The following is a 25,254-nucleotide window of genomic DNA, read 5'->3' as shown; positions in this document are numbered from 1 at the left end:
AGCAATATTGTACATTATTCACTGTAGCCGTCGCGTAAGGGAGAAAGTATTACAATTCTATTTAGTATGTTTTATTTGTGATTTAAATTTGAATAAAAAGAAACTTTTTTCGAGGTTCTGAAGAAGCTTTTAGAGGATTTCTGAATTCGATTCAAATTACCTTCATAATTGGGGCTAAAAAGAACAATTGAATTTTTTATATGAAATCGTAGGAATGTATGTAAAAGATTCTAAAATTTATAAGAATTTCATTAATTTATTTTGTTTTTAGGCAATTAGATTAGATTAGATTTTTATTGAAGGGTCCTCCCACATGTTTCAGACGCTTTCGCATCCATCTTAGCGTCGTGGGAGGATCCTATAAAAAATTATTTCCAATTATTTGTTTTTAGGCAGTATCTTTATTTTTATTTGTTTGAAAATTTCGTTTTAGAGCTTTCGAGCTTTTATCATTTCAGGAAATTAAAATTAGAATTTTCTCACAGAAAATTAGATAAAATAAAATACAATTTTTTGGATAGAAATAAAAATCATTTCAATAAGCAAACTTTGTCAGTTTGAGCTTTATGTGATGCGGAAAGTTCTAACTGATTTATATTCACAAAATTTCCGCAGAATTATCCAAATATTTTAAAAAAAAACAATAAATTCTTATTCTCCTCCTTCAAAATACATCAGAAAAATCACAAACAATGGCAATTATTATTGAATTCTTGAGGTAATAGCATAAAGCTTTCAATAGAGAAGATTATCTCACTATTTCCCATTTTATGATTAATCAAACTCCACTTCCTCATTCAACAAACCCCAATCTCACACAATCACACAATTAGCATTAAGTTTTCGATTGTTAGAACCCTTGGCGCCACAATTGAAACACCAACAACCGACGTCCATTAGAAATCATTGCACTTGGATTACTTTTTAATAGTTTCCTCCGGACACGACGATTTTTTATTGTATACATGGTTTTCCCCCCATTCATTGGTATTTGCTTCCAACTTTCAATTTGATTTGGGAGGAATGTAATAAAAATTTCCGCAAATTAAAATACAATACAGAGAAGGACATTAGTCATTTTTTTGCTGTGTTAAATTAATATAATTACAGGGCCTATACAGATGGGGGGTGGGGGTGAGAATGTATGGGCTTTCAATCATCATTAGGGGGTCTCGTATCGGGTCAAAAATCAAACACTCATAAAATCTCCATTGCGTGATGCAAATAATTTCTTATATACCCCCCACACACATAAACTGATATAAATCCAATTCTATGTTTTTTTTCTCCTTCATCCTTCGTCCATTCGCATATCGCTTGTGGATGTATATCCATTTATTATAGCACCGCAGGTGCGTCTATGGGACGTAACACAATGAGCCAGGAACTCGAGGAATTTTCTTTTATTCCTCTGGGTTTAGGGGATGGCGCGGAACACTTAAACTTCGAGATTTTCCCAGAGACAACCACAATTTTTCATACTTCTACGCGGAATGGGGGTGGTTGTCAGGTGAGTTTGTACACAGAATGGGGCACTTAAAAGAAATCCAGGTCGCGTGGAATTGAAGGAGTTTTCCCGAGAAAATTCCCCCCGAGAGGAGTGATTGAATTGATTGCAAAATTGTCACAGTTTTACAATTGGCACAGGAATTTCAAACTAATAAATCGTGCGAGGGCTGCATGGAGCCAAAGAGTTGCGGGGGATGCAACTCTTAGACGATTTAAAGCTCATTTTGGGTGATTACGTAAGATTTTCCTGCACCACCGCACGATAGCCTTAGGAATTATACTAGAAGGGTTTTTCTGTTAGAGTTCTCCCACTCTCGTGGAGGAACAACGCCAATGCCAGAAGCTTTTTAAAGCTACCCAAAAAAAACTTTCCACAAGAGGATTTCCCAGAGAGAGAGGAAAAAACCTCAATCACAGCTTTTCTTTTTTTTTTTTTTGAAAGCTTCCGCGTGATTTTAATTAATTTAGCTTCAAAGTCGACAAAAATAAGAGGGGATAAGTCAGTGAGAGCCTTGAAAAGTAACCTATTTTCACGAGAATTTTCTTTTTGAATTTTTTTTTGTAAATTAAATTTTTAAAAAATTCACCAATTTCCGTCAAGCGATGTAAACAATTAATCACAACACTTTCAGCTGTTTTTTGATATATATGCTTTTCCGTTGCGGGTATACTATGTATGTTATGTAGTGTGTAGGAGTTCGGGGTACGCCGCAGTCTCGCAAACAGACGTTGAGTCGGTTTTACGTCCGCCGGTGGACTAAGTGTCTAAAAGTTTCGTTGCGCGTTCATATACATAGGTCCGAACCATTCCTCCGCCACATCAAACCCTCCCCTTTTGTGCCGAAAAACCGCCACACAGTTCTCCAGTTTATGTTACAAATACATGGAGCATACGCGCCATTGGGAAAAGGCATGCTGTGTGGAGTCTCACAAGTACCCCCCTTTTTGTAATTCAACACAAGAGGTTGCGGACGAGCTATCAATGTATTTGCACACACTATCGCCAACTTTACCCCAACTAACATTCAAGTTTATTTAGGCAAATTTCCCCAAATTCAGCATTCATCCCCCAAAACTTACAAATGCCCAACCCTTCCTCTCTCTCTGTGTGAAACATTTTACCTACAAAAACATAATTTTATTCCTCACTGCTTAACCACGCGATGATTATTGGGTTTTTTTCCTTCATAGAATTATCAAGAAAATCCCTCATGAGCATGACGTTGCTGCTTTCAGTGTGAGTTCAGCAAACTACATAATATTCGAATAGGGGAGCACCACATACAACACACTAAAAGGGGATATCATGCCATAAAAAATGTGTTCAACTCTCAATTGGAAAATGTGGGAAAAGCAAGAGGAAAAGTGGTCTCTCAGTGTGTTTGAGTATGGGGATTCAATTGCTTGATGAATCAATCGTTCGGGAAATGGTTGAGTTTTATTCCAAACACAACAAATAAAATCCTATAAATTGATCATTTGTAATTCCAATACGATTCATGATTGACGTTAGGAATTAAGGAACATATGGTGGAGGCACTATAAGCCAGGAAAGATGGAATTAAGATCGTGATGAATGATTTTGGGAATTTTAAATGTTGATTCTCGCTCAAAATGGTTGAGAGTTTTCTGCTAGACTAAAGCACTCAAAAAAATTAAGTGAGGATATAGAATAATTTATTTGCTTTGCAAGTTTGCAATGAAGTGCAGTGCTGACATAAAAAAATCATTAAATTTTGAAGGATTAATAAAATTAGGAGATCTGCCAAAATGTTAGAACTCTCTCTGCAGCTTCTCTGGAATTTTAAATTAAAAAAGGAGCTTTTTGGCTTATTTTCAAAAAGAATAAATCAAGTTTTATGACGAAAAATTCATTCAATTTTTCTAAATTGAAAAATTAATAATTATTCTAGAGATTTGTCAATTTTTTTTGCTAACATTGAATGTAAATTTTTGAGTTTTTCTACATTTTGCTTTTTTCCGCATTGAGATATCTCAACCCAGTTCAAAGATATATACGATCAAGCTCAGACATTAACTTCTGGCCCACCTTGTATATTCGCGTAAAGAAAGAGTCTTAAAAATTATTAAGCAGATTGTTAAGAATTTCTTAAAATAAATTCTACAACTCTAAAACTTTCTTTTTCTGGCTTTGCTTCATCTTTAAGAAAAATTTGTTTTACCGAGCTTTTCCGAATTCTATTCGAATTATAATTTAAAAAAATAAATCTAATTTCTTCCTAATTTTTAGACTCGAATTTAAACCAAACACAATGCCCAAATTAATACCTGCTATTTTTATGAACATCCCTGTTAAGCTTGTAAAATAAGCAAAAGAAGAGCTTTCTCGGTATTTTCCACTTGCACTAACGCACCCCTTTTTGGAATGCACCCAGTTGAAGAGATAAACCAAAAACTCTGGCCAGTGCGCCTCTTGGAAAGCTCATGCTGGCGTTGCATGCTTATGTAGGGGAGCACATTGAATTTTGGGTGAGTTACATGACAATAAAATGGGCCATGAGGACTTCTCGGGGTGGATGGTGTGAGTGGCTTTGGTGTGTTGCCAACCCCGAAGTATTCTTGACAACAGACGGGGTATCCTCTGTTTTGTCTGCTCCATTCACGACCCCCAGAAAGGCAACCCCCGTGCGCACGCATCGTGCCGTTTCACAAATTCCTCAAAAAGCTTCCCCTTAAACACGAAAGCTCACACATATGTGTGCAGCACACTACTGTGGGTGCTCTCAACTACATCCACGCAGAGTGTGGGGATAAGCTTTTTTTTGCCATGTAGCACACCTCAAGAATTATTACATTTCAGCTGATAGTATCTTATGTGGTGGATGTTCAGTGGAACTCATTCACATGGATAAAAGGGGAAGGACTGTGGGTAAGACTGGGAGGTGGGTTAGATGGGTGATTTTCCTAATTCAAACATCCACCCAAGGATTACTTCTTCTTGGATTTGCCCGAATTCTTGACTCATTTCATGCGAATATCGAGCTTTTCGTCGAAGTTGAATTGCACATGATTTCCTCTCTATACGCTCTAGCAAAGATATTGAACATGTCAAGGAAATTCTTCGCAATATTGCTATCTCTGTGGATTTTTATGAATTTTTATTATCCTTCTTAGGAGTCTCAGGGAGCTCCAAGAACTGAAATATTAATATTTTATCAATTTCTTTAATCAAAGTTTTCTTGGAAAGACTTGAATTTGATTCTGAAAGAAAGGTAAGAATCTATTAATTTTTAATCTAATATAATGAACTGAATATTAAAAAAAATGTAATAAAAATTTCTTCATAGAATTAATTTTATATCCCTTCCAACAGTCTCCAAAGTTCCTTCTTTTCCTTTATATTCTGAGCCAATATGCGCTGGCTGTTTATTTTTAGTCAGTGTTGCCTAAATGTTTGCTTTGAAAATAATTAAATTTATTCAGTAAAATATTAAATATCGGTGTGATTGAGAACTAAAAACCTTCAATTTATTTGACTTTGAATGATTTTCGAATGAATTAAAATTGAATTTAAAAGTAAATTAAATTGAAATAGTTTTACTTATAGTTTCTGAATAGATTTTGATTAGATTCTGATTAAATTTTCATCAGTTTTTGATGAGGTTTTGATTTGTTTTCCTCTTAATTGAATTTAATGAAGCTTTTCATAGAATTTCGGTTAAATTTTCTTTTCAATTGAAAAAATTAAATTTTTGTATCCAAATAAGTTAGATTTCCCTAATTTTCTATAACAGAATGCTTCAGAAAAAAAAGTTTTCTTCCAAAAAAATTATTCCCATTCAACTCATTGCCAATGAATGATAGAAATAATCCATAAAGAAAGCTCCAACTGAATGATTTTGATACTTTTTTGGCAAATATTCAGCTACTATTGGTCACAAAAAATTATATTCACCCAAGTAAAGGATGTTCAATGAGAAGAAAATAATTATATACACCAAACCATCTGTATGTATTAAAATCTTGTAAGACAATACAATGTGAAATAATCCAAAGTCTGTTCGTAATGGAAGTGTCAAGGACATTATGAGGAAATAAAACAGATTGTTATTAAAGATAATAATAGCCAAAAATGCAGAAAATGCTGCCAAGAAAATATTGAGTAGAGTTTGTAGTGCAAAAGACCGTTTTAACTTTCAAAAAAGCTCCCAGCTTTGAATGTATATAGTGCAGTGTTTGGTAGTTGTGAAAGCTTTCTTCCAATACACATTAGTTGAGCGTTCAAACTTACAGCATTCCATGAGCTTTTGCGTCTTGGGTCAATACTGTGAGATTTGAAGGTGAATTTCTGTTTTGTCTTTAGCATCAAGAAGGAAAATCTTCTTCTTTCTTTTCAAAGGCGCATATAAACACCCGGAAGGTATAAAATAACAATAAAATAAAATATGTAATAATACAGAGACGTGATTGTTTAACAGTAACTTATGTTCATGGGCTGTGTACACGCTCAACACACCGGATTAAGCTTCCCCTCGAGAGGATGCTACTGTACAACACACAGCATATAGTGGACATAACAATAAAAGCAATGAAAATGTCTGACGCACATTCATTTGAATATTAAATTATTTCTCCATTCCTCTCGTGGAAAATTCTTATATGGAAATGAGATGCAAAAGAAAATTCATAAATAGCCACAGGATTAATGTAAAATTATATTCATCCCATACAATGTTAGTGAGGGTCATGTGAGTTTAAATTAAATATGAAAATCCCTTTTTAGTTAATCCACAGCTTAAAGGAAGGATTTAAAAAGGATGTAAGAGAACAAAAACCCGTAAGAATGAAAATTTATCTGAGGTACTTTGAGTTAATTTTACTGCAAACGAGTTGGTGCTGCTACTGCATCAAAACTTACACGAATTAAAACTTCTAATTGGAAGAGCTTTCAATTAAGTTTAGTGTGAAATTTTCAAAGAGTTGTTTTAGTGGAATTCTGTGGAAATTTCCCGGTATGGGGTCAACTTTCATTGCTTTCATTGCAACCTTGTTAAGAACTGTCCCCGCACTGTCGCTATAATTACATAATACTTTTCAATTATGAACGTCCTTTTATTTTGCAACAAAATTGATTAATGAGATTGAATTTTGTTGTGAAATAATTATGAATTTTCCTGGAAAACTCTGCATTTTCCAACATTTAAAAAAATAGTGAAGACGTGAGAAGAATTAAACATGCAAATGGGCCTTAAAATAAAGCTCAAGAAATTCATTTCTAACCCAAAGAAACAGAAAACTAGCCTAAGGAAAAGTTTAACGAAAAATTTCTTTTAAAAACTGTTTTCGTTTGTATTAGATTCGATTTTTTCAGCCTTGTAATTCAAAGTATGGAGGCTAAATAAATTATTTAATTCAAACTAAATTACTCATCCGATCTGCCTTCCTATATTATTAGAAGAAAATAATTTAATTATTTGTTTTTCTTATGAATAAAAATAGAATATGGAGAGCATGGTGATGATTTATGTTCATTGGATGGTAATTTAATGGGGAAAGAAATATCTCATGGAATAAATTTATCGAAGATGAATAATAATTTTAATAGGATTTATTAAAAAATTATAAGCAAGAGAAACCAGGGTTAAAAGCTCAGTAGAGAGCTTAAGAAAAAAGCTTAAAATATCATATTTTTTAAAAACGTAGAGAAAAGAGGTTTGAGAAAAAATTATAAAATTAAACAAATAATTTTTCTAGAAGATTTATAAAAAAGATTTTATTATCAGACGATTTTTACCAGTGCAAAGCAACTTCTCAATACAAAAAAATCTTGCTTAGCCAAAGAGTTGCTGAGAGTGTGCTCTTTGTGGATTTTTCTTTTTCTTCAGAAAATGCAAATAAACTTTTTTGCGTGAAGTTCGACTTATTTGGAATTCCCTGTATTCGTCAAAAAGATTTCAAATTCAGAACCCGCCACAGACTTGGATGTAAATAATATATTTTCAATTGCTAATTTTGGAATTATATACAATACATATAGTCAGCAGAAAATGTCAATCACCACTTTTGCACGGATTCCAAATCGCAAAGATAAATTTAGAAAATAAACGCGTGTGGATTAAACATTTATGCACACACACACAAATGTAATCGATTGCACGCGGGGGGTCATGATCCGTATTTGAACTTTATGTAGTTTTGAAAAATCTTTTAAGTTTTTTTTGTTGTTTTTTATCTTCTGGGGTTCCCGCTTAAATTTGCATATATATTTATTATTCAAATAAATGAATGAAAATTGCAAATTACCGTTGAAAATATTGAATTTTCGCGCTTTCAAAGTATATACCAGAGATGTGTTGGAAGTTGCAAAGTTATTTTTTATATAAATACATACATACATAGCACACAGCTCAATCGGAAGCTACTATAAATGTAAATTTGAGCTTTTATGTGCTGCAAAGTTCGGTGTATTGGAACAAAAGTTCACAACACACAGAAGGGTGCCAATTTACATGTTTTTTTTCTCTCACAAAGCTGAGATTCCTCAATGAAGTAGGTGCAGAACTTTTTTACAGATCTTCCTTTTCTCCCCTTAAAACGAGACACAAAGTTTATAAATAAAAAAAAATCTTCCTCATTAATTTGAGCTTTTTTTTTATTAATGATTCGTATAAAAAAGAACTTTTAATGACATTTTGGTTGATTTTTAACAAATATATTTTATGCTGTACATTTTGGTTCCTTGACCGCATCCTTCCCATAGGGAGTTTCAGAGTTGGTTTCCAAGAAATAATTTCCTTTGGCATTTGGTGGTGTGGAGTAGCCCATTTGGATGGGATGGTACTTGCACTTCTTCTGCTGAAGGGAATTCAGGGAATTACATCGTGTAGCCGGAAAAGCCCTCTCATTGCCGGGATAGACTGATTCAGCATAGTACCGCCATGCCATTCCGTGTGAGCAGCTTATATCGAAGCATCCGGGCATGAGGATTTTCACACCATTCGGGTAAAAGTCAACATCCCCAATTGGCTCCTTCTTGCCGAGACCGTCGGAATTGGAGTGAATGACATCCACTAAATCTGCATCACCCCGCCCAAGGCCAGACAGTGCTTCGCCTTGATTGAAGCACGGACGTGCTGGGTCGAGGCCAGTAATACGGGGGAGAGATTTGTCCGTTAAATCCTGAAAATATCTCCCCGTAGCACCGGCAATATGAGCCCCCAAGCTGTGGCCCATAACGTGAAATTGACTAATGTTGGCATACTTGGTGAGGGCATTGATGGCCGGAGCTAAGATAGCGCCCAAATCTTCCGTATTGAGAGCTGACCATGCGTACAGGGTGCCAACGTAGTCAGCAGTGTCCACGAGCTATACATTGAGAGGGAAAGTTTATTGATATTACAGCAAATGAAAATAATTTGCCCGAGCTTTTACGATGCAGCACAGTGAGGTAAATTAAGTTTTCTTATTAACCCTGTTATGCCGAGTGGCTCAAGAATAATGAAGGATTTTTTATTCTTATCAGATTTTATATATAAAATGATTTATGTTGCATTTCGCAGATATTTTCATTCACAAGAGAAAACAGAAAATTTCTCTTTCATGGCTTTTTAAATTATTTTTTGTCTAAATTTAATTTCCAAATTAATTCTCTTGTGAAAGATTAAAAATTTAAAAAATCTATAAAAATTGAATGAGATTAAATAAAATAAAATATTATTACCTAAGATTTAAAATAAAATATTCAATAAAATTATAAAGAGTTTTAATGTTCTTTCCTTTGCAAAATATTTTATTTAATTAGTTTTGTCTTCAAAACGATATGAATTTTAATAAAAGATGGCGTTAGTAGCCTTAAAAAAAAATTTAAGGATAAGAATTTACCTTAAGAAAGAATCTAGAAAAAATATCTTTCTTTCAATTTTAATTCCAATTTTGGCCACAGAGAAATTTAGTTTTTAAAAAATCAGTTAAATAGAAACTTTGAAGGCCTAAAAGGGTTAATAAAATGCACCGCTTTAATATTTTTATCAATTAAAACCGATAACTTACAATGAAATTCGTATTTCCTCGACACTTGTAGGCACTGTAAATGGTATCAGCTGCTTCATTGGTTTTATTCTCCGAATTGGACAGCCATCCTGTGATAAGGATCACCACTGGGTTGTTCTTATTGAAGGAAGGATGTTGCGCTAGCCTATCCATATCTGTTAGAGGGAATGAAGCATTCTCCTTGTCATCATAGAGGATCATACTCAAATTCCTGTAGTCTGGTTTAGTCTTCTCATCCCTGCTGAGGTTCGTATCCGTTGCAATGGCCAACGAGCAGAATTTGTTGATTCCATCGAGGAGGACACTCGATGGCAGCCCAAAGAAGGCCTCCTTCCCCAGTGATCCCAACTCCTTGGGCGATGGAACAAATTGCGGAGCATTCTTGGCAATATCATACCCCTTCTCCACACCCAGCTTCACACCACTCGTAACGCGGTCCACAAGGCTGAGCTCAGGTGCACCGAGAGCACATGAATGTGCGAGAATAACGCAGAATATTCCAAAACTCACAAATATTTTAGCAGGCATATTGAAGAAAAGTTTTTCACCTCACAAACAAAAGCACTTCCCCGTCCGCAAAGTTAAACCACACTTTAGCACCAACACCTCCCGACTATCTCACATAGCGCAGATGCTATCGCTCTTTATATACCCAGCCGATGGAGACGTTTGTGAATTGATTAAGTCAATCTCTCTCAATTACAGGTAAATTGCGGAATTGCTGTGCTTGAGAATATTCCACTACTACCGTGCAAACCTCTCCCGTCTCAGAGAACAAAGCTCACAAATGACCCAGTGCGGAGAGGGGGGATGACAAATGGAAAGGAATTCTCTCTGGTGGGAAATGAAAAATCTTCCAATATAGGGATGAGTTAAGATGGACGTGTGTGGATTAGCTCCTTACGTCGTATAATGTCGATATAGCGTAATTTTATGCTCCAATTAAAGTTCTAATTGAAAAAAAAGGTGGAATTTCATGCATCAAAAGAACTGAAAGAGAAAATTCTCGCCAATATGGAGCTTTTTTGTGCTTTCAGTTCGCACTGCTGCTTCCCTCTCTTTGGTCGGTGAACTCTCAACAAATGACGGAGTAGTTAAAATATTAATTAAATTGTAGAAGAAGGAAAAATAGTAAAACTGATTAATTTTCTTTCTAAAAATTAAAGAATTTTCCGGCTTAATATTTTAGCTATGTAGTTATGAATATAAGGAACGTCGAGCTTTTATAATCTTAATTGGGATTCTTTCTTCATTTTTTGAAAGCCTCATTCTGTTTGATTTTCATGAAGTTAGTCATGCGAGGGTTTCGGGAAAATAAGATATACGAGATAAACACATTTCCTCGGAAATTGAAGAAAATTGTCTGAAATAAAATCCTAGGGAAGAATATTACGTTGAAAAATATTCTATTTAGAATATTTCCTGATTAAGATTCTCCCTGATTTTCCTGATAATCCGGAGATGCTACAAAAACTATTTCAGAATAATTTTATTGAATTTTTATCATTTATCACAATCAGAGATTTTTAATATAAAATTAATTGAAAAATCAATTTCTATAAATAAATAAAGTGAGCAAGGGGTGTTTATCTGGCGATATTTTGGCTTTTCAAGCGAATCATCTTAATATTTGGCTTCACATCAAAATCTTTTGCTAAAAACCGAACAACTTAAAACCGAAAAAAATATCCAAAAACGTATTTAGAACTTTTTAGTTTGAATTTAGTCTTTTTTTTTTTAATTTACTACTTTTTATTTAGCATTAAATTACAACTTTTTGGTCTGAATTTAGTCCTTTTTTTTAGGCTTATTTTTTTTTAGTTTTGTTCTTCAATCTATACCTACGGTTTTGGGATTGAAAACCAAATATTTATCGGCTTGAATTTAGTCTTTTTATTGGGTTGAACTTACTGCTTTTTAGCTTGAATTTATAACTCTTTGGCTTGAATTTACTACTTTTCGGTTTAATTTAAGAATTTTATGCTTGAATTTAATATTTTGAGTCTAAGACTTATATTTGAATTGCCTTGGCAAATCATCCGAATATTAGCGAATAATCCAAGTATTTCTTAAGATCCGAATAATTTCGTCCAGATAAACCCCCCTTGAAAATCAATAAATCTTAAGAAAATAATTCAATATTTTTCTATTTATTCAATTTGTACGCCACACTCTTTAGTATGAGACATTGTATGAAAACTAACCCAGCAATTAAGTCAATTAATTTGAAAATTAATTAGAATTCTTTTCCTTGGGATCAAGCAATGAATCACTAAAAGATTTTAATATTAAAATAGAAAAATGTGCATTGTATAAAAGCAATAAGAAACGCATAAATGGTGCTGCACACGCAAAAGGTGACGTGCCTGGGGTATTGTGACGGCTTAAGAAACATGCCGTGGGAAATCAAGTTCAAGACTATGTTGGGGTATTGTTTTTCCTCTGCTCGTTGACACTGCTGTGATAGTTTAAGAAATCTCGTCAAACAGGATTTTTATGCGTCAACCTTTTCCACAAATGTGTATCAATTCTATTTCCCGCGATGTAACCTTCAGAAAAGCAAGATTAGCTTGAAAATTGAAATTTCAGTATTGATTTCTCCACAACATCATCTCTATGTAATTCATTGAGTGGTTGAGCAGGTAGATGAGGAAGATTCAGCGAATTCACAGAAGCTATCCATTAATATTCAAATAAAACGTGCTGCTTGGGAAATAAGATGAAGAATGTGTTTCGAATTCACAATTTTGTTTGCTCATTTGCATGATTTTGACTCATTTTGCGCATATCTGAGTACACTCAAAGTGAACAAAAAGGCTCCCCCCCACTCTGCGTGTTAATTGTTGTATTATTTACCCCGTCTCTTTTACATATCTCACTGCATGTAGCATAGAGAAGCGGAAACGGAAAAGGCAAACCACCCACCCGCAGAGTTTCCACTTCAAAACCAATTGCAATTACATTTCATTTGGTGCAATAATTGCTCGTCAATACCAACCGCATTTCCCACACCTGGAGCCCCCGCTTCGTAACTTTATTTAACATCACATCGTAATATATATGAATTGGACGCTAAAGTGAAGCACCAGCGGATGACTGGGCAGGGAGTAGATCCCAAAGGGGTAGCTTTATACATGGATGGGAACATACTACACAAGGGGGTGGATATGGAGTGGAATTATGCAATTATCTTGACACTTCAAGAGAGGTGGTAACATACATACATACATACATATCATACAATGTGATGACAGGACATTAAAACTGGGCACGGTTCTCGCTCTCTTACGTTTGCTGTGAATCAACCCACATGTTGGACATCGCAAGGTGGATGGAGTGGGTTTGTACCATTAATTATGATTTAATTACACTCTCTGTATTTGTAATTTATTATGTTTTTTTCTACCCAGGTTAAAGCTTCATCCAACGCGCGGTACTCATCATTAGCGCATTCACCGTGTGTCCGATAAAGCCACAAAAATAAAAGGACAATACACACCGTTGTACGGTTCAAGTGTTTCAATCAATATAAAAAGGAAAATATATTAATTAATTTTTACAAAGTTTGCAAAATGAGCTTTTTTGGTTTAATTAATTTTGTTGACTTTGAGCTTTATTTTAAAATAAAATGGTAGGTAACGAAGTGTGGCATAAATTGAGCTTTTCACTATATAGATTTTTTATTCTTCTTTTAAAGAATAAAATGTAAATAAGTTCTTTAAAAATATTTAAAAAGTTCCTTAAAATTGAGAAATAAATTTTTAAATTTGAAGAATGGATGAGATTTTAGCCATCATTTATTATTAAAAATTCAAAAAGAATAGCTAATTGAATCCTTGGATGTTTTTTTTAAAGAACTTTTAGAAATGTTAGAATTTTTTTCTGTATTACTGGTTGCAACAGCAATTATCGTATCTGCTGTAGAAATCCCTATTTTTATACGACATTTGCTGCTTCAACCAACGGTATGTAGATTGAAAATTTAACTGAATTAACTTACTACTAAATAAATAAATAAATAAATAAATAAATAAATAAAAGGTAATAAATATATAAAAAACATAGGATAAGATAAACTCATTTTCACAGAAAAAAATATTTTTTAAATAAATGGAAAGAAATGAAAAAAGATTTTCTTTTATGGAAAATTTTGAATGCAAAAAAATCATGTCGATAAATTTCATTTTTAAAATAAAAGATAACGAAAAAATATAAATTATCCACATTTTCATGCTATTTATGCTCAATAAGCAATTATTTAATTGGCAAATAGATTAAATTTATTAATAAAGTGCAAACTATTGTTATAATATCTTTTGAAATTGTATGCTGCGAAGTATTATGTGCATTTGCCATTGTGAAGAGCAATGTATGTGATTTATATGAAGATATTGATCACTTGTATTGTTTGCACACATATTATATACATAGATATAACCCTTTTGAAACTACATCTTGACAATCCACAAGGACATTCATGGAAAATCTGCTAACATGCATGTTACAGAAATGTTGCATTTGTCAAGGAAAGACAAGAGATTAGGTCTTCAAAATATGTGGTTTTATCACACAAACCTTCACTCGCAAAGACAGGCATTGTATCAACATTTCTCAGCTATATTTTTTGCTGAATTTGAAGGATTTTCTCTTTTAATTTATCTACCAGTTAAAGTTTGAGAATAAATTATTTAAATGATGTTAAGCTAAATAAACGACGGAGATGTCAAAGAATAATCTTTAATAACATTTTTTTCTGTCCTTATTGTCAGAAACAATTATTTTCATTCATCAAACTGAAAAAGAATTTAAAAAAAAAATGAGATAAAAAAATGAGAATTTTTGGTTGTTTGAACAAAGGGCTATGCAAGCATGGTTTTTAATGGAATTTTATTCATATTTTTTTTAGTGTTGTATATTTTTAATTTTTGTGCAGGGTCTATAAAACATAAACAGCCGGAAAAAGTTAATAGATTTTTTAGACGGATCGATGAAGTTTTGAAAAATAGTTTTTTTTTTACAAACAAGTTGAATGAAAGTTTCATGAAAATTTTAACATATTTCGTATTTCATAAAGCTTTCATATTTAATTATCCCACTTAAGAAAGCTTTAAATCCTATCACCTGTTGAATTAAGTTTCAACAGCTGATGTAATTACTTCTCGAAAATGAAGGAATTTATTCATTTTCAAGCTCAATCAGAGCATATAAATAAGTAATTAAGAGTTATAAAACATTCAAAAATGTTTTTTTTTCTATTTATCTTAATTTAATTCATGAAATTTCTTACAATAAAAAATATACAATTTTAAAATGAATAATCTCTTTTTAAAAAAAATCATTCTCTTCACCCAAAGCTCTCCTAATTTTCTAAAAAAAAATACAAAAAGAACCGTTTAACTGTCAAATGCGATTGCAATTTTTGCAAATAATGCTCTAAAATTGCACTATATTGAGGGATTATTGGCACTTCCGGATGTAACGAAGCATAATCCTTGGCTTATTGTGCAAAGCAATAAAATGTACATATGTTGGCATGGCATTGTCGGAAGTTAAACCATATGCTTTATTGCTACTCATCCGGTACCGCACAAGGAGTAAAGTTTTATTCTGACATTTGGTTGTAATAGTTCATGAAACAATTTAATTAATTATGAATGAAGGGGTATCTCTCAAGGGGACCACATCACTGTCTTGATGCGGTAACTGTGGAATCCTTTTTCCCTCGAAGACCCCGTACTTTTGCCACAATTTGCTAACTATATATGCATATATGTGGATGCCACAGAGAGTGTCTTCCGACATGCCCATAAAATGTTCCCCAGAGACGGCGTATTGGCAAAACTTTGTGACAATTTTCATACACATATATGCAAAAATTAGCAATAATTTGTGGTTGCCGGCAAAATGGGGAGCAGCAGCCTTTCTTGGGGGCCCTCAGGGGGTATGTATGTGTACGCGATTAAATGTCAAAGAGAGACATTGGCTGTGTGAAGAAAACCAGAACCTTGAGAGATCTCCGAGAGAGAAAGAAGTTTTTATGGATTTTGTGAGAATCCGTATTAGCAATAGCCGGATAAGGTTTATGTTGGCGCGATAAGTGAGATATCACGAGCAACGAGTAGCGATAAGCGCGATGGTGTGGCGTTAAATTTGCAAATGTAAGAAGATAGCGTCCCAACCCAAAATCACATTATTCCTCCACGCATTCCTTCGCCCCTACCCCCTCGCAAATGTCGCAATTCCTTTTGCCATGTAACAAAATAATAAAAATTGATTTTTTTTTCTTCTGAGCAATTTCTCTCTATTTGCACAATGTACCCTGCCTTGACGACACAATAAATTGTATATATTTCATTCAGCAATTGTGAGAAATTTCTATGGTTTGATCTCTAACAAAATCGAACATTTCTTCATCTTATCCATCGGAATTGGCGGGGGGTGGGGCAACATATAATTTCTCCACCAAAATGTCTCGCCCAAATGTTATTTCTTGTACTGCTTTTTCCTTGTGCTAAAAGTGACGCCACAGTGCCAATAAACTTTTTACAATGCCATTTTGCAAGCAAATTGAATTCAACTAAAAGTTTTCCACCCCACACACACACCACCAGGAAGAAGTTTTCCTGGGGTACACAGAATAAAAGTCATGTCCGTACAATTTATTAGTCTTTTTTATTTGTACTACCAAATAAAAGACTTCATTCTTTTTCCATTTTTAGTTTTATTTTTTGATCGTGACAAATTCTGTATTTATTCTAACTCTCCTCTTGTGTTTATTTGTGTGCAATTTTATATGCACAAACAGGCACAGGATTGGAAAATAAATACAAATTCCTACAACATACTCCAACATTATGTTGCTGTCAATGTGGGGTTTAGTGGTTTTTCCGAGGGAAAATGGATTTTTTACAAATTTAGAATTCAATCAGTTTGAATTTATTTCAAAGGCACAGAAGTTAGAATTTTGTTGAATTGAAAATTATTTGTGAGGAAAAAATTAAGACAGATCTGCCCAATAAAGCGAACAAATTCGTGTTTAAGAAGAGTTTTATCATTTTTTTTCGCGAAATTTCACGAATTTTGGCTGAAAAAATATTAACCATTCTGAGCAATTTTTCAATCAAAATTAAAAAATATAATTAACATCAAGAATGATTAATTTAAAGTTTTTATGATTAAAATCATAAAAAATATTTTTAATTCTATAATTAATCATTGATTCTTAAATTATGCAGAAAATTATTAAATTATCTGCTTAAAACCTTTTAAAACTCATCTATTTTTTCAACTCTATTTCCTTAATTCAAGTCGGTAGAGCACAAAACAACTCTCAACTACAAATTAAATTTTATATTTTCACCAAAAACAATTTGTCTTTCAGATAAAAGACAAATTTTCATGGGGTGAGAAATAAATTCCGCTTATGGCATTATTTTAATGAAATACCGGGAAAACTCCTTTTTTCCTTCACTGCCAAAGGAGTAGTTTATTTTGCATCCTCACAGTTAAGTTTTCTTCCATTTTCCTCGCCTGTGTGCATCCAGACAGCAATTATTGAACAATTTATTCACACCCTTTTTTATTTTATTTTTTCTTCTCCCTCCAAAAGAAAGCTCCATTGAAATTCAATTAAGTGGAAAATTATCACTATAATAGCAAGGAGGAGGGTCTTTTTCTTATTTTATTTCAATAATAGAGGTAAAAGAAAATGTAGAGAGACCACCTCGGGTTGGGCGAATGAAGTAACAACACAAACCTTTTCTCCTCCACACACAATCCTGTTTTTGTGACAAATTTTGATTCTCAATTTTCGATCTCGCAAGATCCCTTGGGGGTGTTTTTGAGCACGATTCACTCAATGGGGGCTTTTGCCATTCGAGTCACGATTCAAATTTTTGCGTGACTACTCCCTGTAGTCGGAATTTCTCACCCTAAATACTGCGGAATGTCGATTGCACGAGGGGGTGTGGAAACAACCCCAATTATGTGTGTGCATGGTGAGCTTTTTCCACTTTACTCTTGCGACACGACGAACGCACAAAAGTGAAAAGCTCTGTTAACCATCTTTCACACCCCCAACTACCTCCCTGTTCTCAATTTATTTTTTACAATAAATCCATCCCCCGCCCACGCACACGGGGGTGAAAATTTTCTCAACAACTTATTTGAGAGCTTTCTTAATTTGCAAATGAGTGAAAGCTGCGGGAGAGAAAGTTTCCAGTAGGATCTTCGAGTGGTTGCCCCATAAAATAGGAAGATCTTCCAGGACTTTAATTATAAACTTCTCGCTGCGTCATCGAGTCAATCAGCTATTTAGGTCATAATTAATATGCTTCCCATACAAAATTAGCACAGAATTCCAGTGAATTCAAGTACATTTCGCAGAAGATTAAATTACATTTGCATTATAATGCTGATCCGTGACATTGCATGATCAATAATAGAATTAATAAATGGTATTATTAGAAAATTCTCTGAATGTAATTTGCAAAAATTATGTGTTGATTCAACTGCTGATTTGTGCTTTGTCATATTGACTGTAATGCAAACGAAATATGAGGCATTTGTGGGGAAAATAAATTATTTACACAACACAAAATCCGTAAAAGATACAAAGGAGTCTCATAGAAAAGCCCCATCAGACCGCAGAACTTAAAAGCTCTCACTATCAAAGCAGAGAGCTTAAAATAAATACAAATCTTCCATTCTTTTGAGAGCTCTTTTGTGCTTCTTCAGTGAGAATTATGCGAAAAGAGGGAATAAGGCTCTACTATGAAACCTCACAATAAAAATACTCATCAATTGTAGTATTGAGTTTTCCAGGCAGTTGAAGTCACTCATTTCTATGAGAATAATTACAAACTTAAAATAAATTTGAACACAATTTCATTAAGTATTCGTATTGAAAATTAACTTGAGCTTTGATTTAAATTTAGAATTTTGTCAGACTTTTAGGGAGTCTTTAGACAGACACCCAACTACCTTCCCTGGCTAAGCTGCTGCCAATTTACACACATTTTACGTAAAATTCTATTTTGTATCAATTAATTTTCTTCACCCTGAAAACATACAACATTTAATTAAAATTAAAGTGAAATCCTTCATCTTTCGTGGTGCTTTTTCATTTAACATTCTTTTATAGGGGGTGGAGGGAGGGAAAACCACTTGTTTCATGCCACAGAGCCACACGAAGGCTTTTCCACAACCACAGAAATTTTACCCAAAAGCACACTCCAAAAGTAAGAAAAAATTCATCAAACAGCTTTTCGGCCAATTTGAGAAAGAAAATTATAATCAAGAAGAGAATTGTTTCATTAATTTCATCAAATTTAATTAAAAACTTTTATAGACATACCGCGTAATTTGTGGATAATACGGCTTCCCTTTTCTGTTTTGTATGCTCATTAATTGAACCTTTTGCGAAGAGATTAAATTTTTTTTGCAATTAAAGGAGAGGAAAATTTTGCAAGATTCCCAATGTCCTGAATGAGGAGAATTTTGTTTGCTATTTTCCTGCATTTTGTTAGTGTTCTGTGAAGTAGGTAATCACGTGTGAATTTGCGCTTAAATTGTAATTAAATTAGAACAAAGTGTGAGGGGGATGGAGGGGAAATACTTGAGAATTATTATTGTGGAAAACTAAAAGTGTTTAGTCATAAATGTAATGAGTTTCCCTTTCTTTCATGCTGAATACACATACTTCACAATATTGAATTTATGTGGCAGAGCTTTAACAGGATGTCTATATTCAGTTGCCTGTGAAGCAAATAAATAGCTACATGGGGGTGGAATGATGGAAATTGCTACGAAAGCCTGCATTTTATCAGACAATTAATTATTTTTTGCCTTTAAGCTCAATAATCAAAAGGATAAATTTTAATAAAGCAATTAGAGGGACAAATAATAACTAGTTCAATATTAGCACAAACACTTATTTGATTTATGTTATATATTTTCACCAATAAATCATTTCAGTATGCATGCATTGATAAATCCAATCCGAAATCATAATTTATTAATATCCAAATTATGCTGCGGTGGGTGATATTAATCAGTGAAAATCGTTAAATCATAAATGTGAAGTGCTTTTTCCTATTCTAGTATTTACCACCCTCTATAAAGCTTTATGCTTTGATGTCTTCATTAGTCCATCGTTCAGGTTCAACTTAATGTAATCAAGTCATAAAATATTCTTTTCAAAGTAAAAGCTTCCAAAAATCATGTAAAAGAGAAATTTTAATGAAAAAAATTAATGGAAAGACGCTAAATTAATTTCCCCGCTAGAGGGCTAACAATGAGTGCTGACATCTACTGGAGAATTTAAATATGTAGTAGAAAATCTAAAGCTTTCAGTAACAAAACAGAAACAACTAAAACTTTCTGGTTATTCACGTCGCTCCTCAACAATGCTCTTTTGATACCTTTTCCCTACAAGTAAGCTTACTTTTAACAAGAGAGCAGATTTATAGAGACTGAATAAATGCCCCCCTCTCCTAACTTTGGCGCAACTTTTCAATTAAAGCCCGCATATTAACACCTTGTGATGTGTAAATAATTTCAGCTCAATGAACGCATGTTTAATGAAATTTGCATAAAAATAAAGCAAGGTACCATGATATTTAATTTGCCTCCACCAACACAATCCATAGGAAATTAATTTACTGAGAAAAGTCTATCCAATTTGGGCGCTAACGTCTCCCCTCTGCGTGGCCCTAAAAAACAAGACGGAGCTGAGAAAGTTTTCTTTTGAAATTTTACGATGACAGATTGTCCTTTTTTCTGCTTTTACCCGCAACATGCCATCCCTAATGAGGATCTCCCTATTGCTGTTAATCGCTCATTATGACTTGATTACACAGAAAGGTTTTATTTACTCACGCAAAATAATGGGGCAAGGGCCATGGCTATTTGGCGAAGGATTTTCAGCAGAGAGTGGATTTTTGGCATTTTGCAAAACCTCCGCATCATATACATAAAGTAAAACCACCCTGATTCGTTCAATGAAATTCCCCTTTAGGGGGAAGGGGGAGGAGTAAAAAAACAACATTCCAAAATATACAAAATCTGTGTGAGGTACCCTTAAGCCACTACACCCACCCCCTCATCCCTTAAACAAATCAATAACTCATCGTTACACCCGTATCCACAAAATATACCGCCCATCTCCTAAATAATCGCTTTTCCGGTAGTGCCGCAGGTTTTGGGCTCCCAAATCTCCATAATCATATATTTGGCATTAAAGATTCACAAATTCTTACTACAAGGAATCACTTTCGCACCGGTGAGATGTTTCTAATAAAAAATTCACAAGGAATACCATCCACTCAAGTACTTCTTTTACGCCAATGTTTGTCCTTATTTTTTTTTTGAAAGTTTCTCTGTGAGCAAATAGAAATAAAATGCCATACATTTAGCTCTCATTCCCTTTCTAAAATATCCCCCCAGAATCCCTCCAGTCTCCATCCACCCCCAACTTGAATGAGGAAATAGAAGCTTGGAGGAAAATCGTGTGCACGAAGAAACACTGAGAGACGAACACCTGAATGACTTTCCTTTTGCAAAAGGGATTTTCCCTCAATGTCGAAGCTGGTCACCCATTTTCATCTTTATTCCTTGAATACATTTCCAAGCAGCCCCCCCAATGGTCGCCACCCCCACCAGAAGCGTATTGATCGAAAGATTGCAATAAATGCGTCAACGGGGAGAAAATTGAGCTTTCTCCTGTATACTATATACAATGTGTACAGAAGAGGGTGGAACCTTCGCTATACACACATAAATATATATATGTAAGCATGTTGACACATTCCAGATGTGATTGAATTTGATTTCGATTTAATAAGATTCGAAATACAGCCAAGATGTGTGTTTAAAGGTATAAATCGAATGTCATTTAACGAGCTTTTCACATCTTGAAATGAAACTCGAAAAGGTGAATGGAAATAATTCATGATGAATTGGTTTTTTTTTATTGTTTTTCTCTTATAAATAACTAATTTGTTATGGAAAATTTGGCTTTTGGAAATCAGCAGCATATTTTTTGTAAAATTCTAGAAGCTAAAAGAACACAAAAATTCTTCTTTAGACCCTGAGGAGTGGGATAAAGTTGTCAAGTAAGACCACACTGTAATTCCACGAATATAATGAACAGATTAATGCTTTACTTCTACCTCAATAATGTTTGTTCTGTGTAAACTAATTAGAAATAAATCCTATCTATGAGTGATAAGCAAGGTGATAAGTATATAATTACGAGATGTTGACGAAAGCTTTCCATGGGAATTCTAAGCTTGGAGCTTTCTCCTGGAATTCTTTCTTCGCAAGAACGAGTCTTTTTATCAGATAATTTTCTCATTTTCTCTCATTTTAAAATTATTTCTAACCTTTGTGTTGAACCTGGCTTGAGACAATTTTCTTTGCTTTTCACATCGTCGATAGAGGAAGAAAATTTCGTCCAAAAAGAAAGACGTACTTCCCAAAGCTTTCAACTCTTATCTGGGCCTTCCTCAGTGGCTGGAAGGGGAAGAATTTCTTTATTTAACTTTAATTTGAATGCATTTTTGTTAAATAAAGAAATTCACCCGCTTTTCTTTCTTTTTGGACGAAATTCTCCACTCCTGGCGACGACCGGAAAAGCAAAGAAAATTATTTTCTAACGTTTCGATCATTATTAAATCTTCTCCCAGATATTTAAAATTCTTTAATAATAATAACTCTCCCAAATTATTCCCTGAATGACTGGAAAAGCTAACTTTTCTCCTCGATGGTTGTTATTTGTTAGAAAATCCTTCAAAAATCCTTCACTTTACAAAGTCCATCCCCAAGAAAAGTTCACTACAATTCTCCTTTTTCTCTCAAGAAAGTATTTTTGACAATGCTTATTTAATTGAATTTCACAATTTATACATTGAGAAACTAAATAGGACATGATCTGCGAATTCTTTTCCACCAAAAAGTTTTTCTTCCCATCTCCTTATTTAAATCAATCAAAAGTTGTGTTGAGCTTTTGTCTGCTGGGGGATTTTCCCCTCTATCATGGCAGGAAGAGTTGCAGGGAATTTGATATTGTTTGTTTGAAAAGTTTATTTTCTTTTCGGGGAAAGAGTTGAGGTGAAAAAAAAAGAGCTACAAATTCGAAAACATGTCCATAAATAAATGGATGGAGCATTGTTTTCAGGCAGCAATTTGTTACTGTTGCACTTTTTTTTTTGAGAGTAGAAAAATAAAAAAAAAGAACATGCGGGTGTAATTCTTGTTCAATAGATATGGAATAGATCCCATGTGGAATGGCTATATATTTCCGCGTGTACTGAAAAAGGAAAAAAAAGAATGGGAAACGGAAAATACCTACAGAGAAAAAAAGGTAAATAGCAAAGGGATACCGCCCTGAAAATTGTTATACTTCAGAAGACATTTTTCTCATTCCTCACACACTTCTCTTCTCCCCACCAGCACGGTGTTGGTTGGGAAAGTTCTTCATCGCGCAAGGAGTGGTGTGGAATTTTTGGTAACTCTGTCCCGCATATACTTTTATAATCCCATTATCATCCGCATGACATTATCTGTCTGTTTTGATATAATTTTCCCTCCAATTTTCCTGTGTGCCGCTCATTTACAAGCAAATGCTCACCAACTTCATAATAGAGTTATATAAGTAGCAAAGAGAGAGAAATATATAGGTATACACCTCTGTAATATTTTCTGACTTTTCTTATGCTCGTGGGGGGGAGTTTTTGTCTAAAGGAGGATCACTTCTTTTGCACGTTACATCCCCACTTTGTCTGATGATTTCCGGGGGGCCAGGGGGGGCGCGAGAATGAGCAAAGAGTTTAGAAGGGGGTGTGTATCGTTTTACAGTTGGTTGAATACTTCCACAAATATTGTATATATATCGTCAAACTCACCCTTCTCATGACACGAAGTGAAAATGATGAGGTCTTCATTGTTTGTGCGTTGAAATTCCCTTCAGCCGCTAGAAATTTATACTCTGCAAAGAAAAACAGGAAAATCCTCTCAGCAAATTAAATTTTGAAGATGCTCAAAATGGATTTATATTTTGATATATACTTATGATATATTCTACGACACTATCGTGATTTAAGGGGTTATATACGCATCCTCTGGGGGATTAATTAAATCTGCGAAATCATGCAAAATCCACTCCCTATAGAATTCCATCGAGAGTTGGTTATATTTTTGACCTAAATGCTTAATTTACATTCCAATGAATCAACGATTCAGTCAACTGTGCGTAAGAGGAGCTTTTCTGAAAATTGAGCTTAAATTAATTTCGTCATCCCTCCGAACCATTACATAAATGGATAGAAAATAATTGAAAACTGTTTTAACGATGCAAGGTTGGAAAAATAAATATTTTTTCTACACGTTTTATACGTGATTTTCCTGGAAAATTTTCCATCCAATTGGTTTCAAGGATATTTTCACAAATAAATAAATATTTGACGTAACCTTGTATTAAACTCTTCAAACAATTTAATCCATTAATACAAGTGTGCAATAATTCTTGTTTGAGAAAGTAATGAAGCTTTCGCTGAATATTAATTACATTGCAATGTACTTGAAACTCATCTTCAAGAGGAGCTTTCAGGTTTTCCTTCTACCCTCTACGAACAACTCAATGGAGCTTAAAAAGTTTCAGAAAAATTGTAAAATTTCTCATAAGTTATTAAGCACGAGGAGATATATACTTCCAGAGAATCCACCCTGTGACCATCTATACAGAGATATAGAGACCAAAAGCCGTGAGGGATGATGTGAAAAGTACTTTCCCGCAGACATTTTCTTATCCCGGGATGAATTCCTCCCTGCGAAGGGTGTAATGATGATTGAGGGAATCCACATTGTGCGATAGATAGCACTCTGTTGGCTTCCGCAATACTTCTTTTTTTATCATTCCATGAAAATTGACAGTAATTGTAAAACATGGAGAGAAAATGTAAATTTGTGTCGACATAAACATCCCTGGAGCTTTTTCAGAAAATTTTTAGCATCCAATTGAGAAAAACTCCCAAGCAATTTTCCTTCCATTTTGTCCGGGAAATTCCATAACAATATAACCGAAGGATAAGCGCTGTTTCATGTAAACAAGAGGCTTAAGAGGAGACAATAATTCAGACGACGTGTATTAATCGCTATAAAAAGCATCTCATTTCACGGAGAACTTCTCCCCTTCACCCTCACGCTTTTCTTCCCTTAATATATGGAATAAATTTGTGGCTAAGGTTGTAGATTAAATTTTTATGTTAAACAAAAAGAAAGTAGCAGCAGCACACAAGATGGCTCTTGATTTATTAAGTAGGTAGCAAATTTTATTTTTTTATTGCTTGAAATAATTAAATTCTTATTAGATTTTCTCAATCACAATATAATATATTTAATTCTTTAATAAAAATAAATTAACCTTCATTGTTATTTCAATATTCCATTAATTTCCATGAAATAGAGGCAACAGGTATGAGCTTTTGCTATATACATTTCCCCATTTAAAAATTCTTTCAGGGAAAACAAACAGAATTTTTCTCAATTTAACAGCTTTCCAAAAGGCTCTAATTCTGGATAAAAGTTCCTGCAAGAGCTCAAACTGTTCCTAAGAACCAAAATCCCTCGGAAAAATATTATTCTACATCGCCATAGTACTATGGAAAGCTCCTTTCCCTTATTATTTATCCGTTTTTCTGCTTTTCCTTAAATGTAATTCGCCGGAGTAAAATTGCA

At 33.9% G+C, this 25,254-nt stretch overlaps 2 protein-coding genes across 11 annotated transcripts in view; both read right to left on the bottom strand.

The window, feature by feature from the left end:
* The window catches only part of LOC129789743 (calmodulin-A-like), a 70,757-nt gene that overhangs the window by 43,310 nt on the left and 2,193 nt on the right, over positions 1-25,254 (bottom strand). For 5 of the 10 annotated variants that reach the window (XM_055826775.1, XM_055826782.1, XM_055826779.1 and 2 more), the window contains exon 1: positions 2,097-2,268. Coding sequence is in view for 1 of the 10 variants with exons in the window: in XM_055826787.1 (XP_055682762.1) it covers positions 23,424-23,462 (39 nt within the window). In the remaining 9 variants the exon portion in view is untranslated. Of the gene's footprint in view, positions 1-757; positions 1,002-2,033; positions 2,053-2,096; positions 2,269-23,423; positions 23,507-25,254 lie in introns of those variants that run through there. The other 5 variants (XM_055826781.1, XM_055826787.1, XM_055826776.1 and 2 more) reach the window with 5 other exon arrangements.
* Positions 8,105-10,222, bottom strand: LOC129789701 (vitellogenin-1-like). Its single transcript, XM_055826706.1, has 2 exons — positions 9,520-10,222; positions 8,105-8,835 (listed from the first exon to the last, which is right to left on the bottom strand). Exons 1-2 carry the CDS (start codon positions 10,045-10,047, stop codon positions 8,188-8,190), a joined length of 1,176 nt encoding a protein of 391 aa, XP_055682681.1. The 5' UTR covers positions 10,048-10,222; the 3' UTR covers positions 8,105-8,187.

Source organism: Lutzomyia longipalpis, chromosome 2 (assembly GCF_024334085.1).
Source record: "Lutzomyia longipalpis isolate SR_M1_2022 chromosome 2, ASM2433408v1".
Taxonomy (NCBI): domain Eukaryota; kingdom Metazoa; phylum Arthropoda; class Insecta; order Diptera; family Psychodidae; genus Lutzomyia; species Lutzomyia longipalpis.
Note: the sequence above shows the minus strand (reverse complement) of the source record. Positions and strands in the feature narration are given on the sequence as shown.

Bases quoted from the DNA above. Each gene is read 5' to 3' on its own strand.
- LOC129789701 (XM_055826706.1), bottom strand. From the start codon at position 10,047: ATGCCTGCTAAAATATTTGTGAGTTTTGGAATATTCTGCGTTATTCTC. The intron at 8,836-9,519 runs GTAAGTTATCGG...CTCAATGTATAG, and splicing joins GAGGAAATACGAATTTCATT to CTCGTGGACACTGCTGACTA.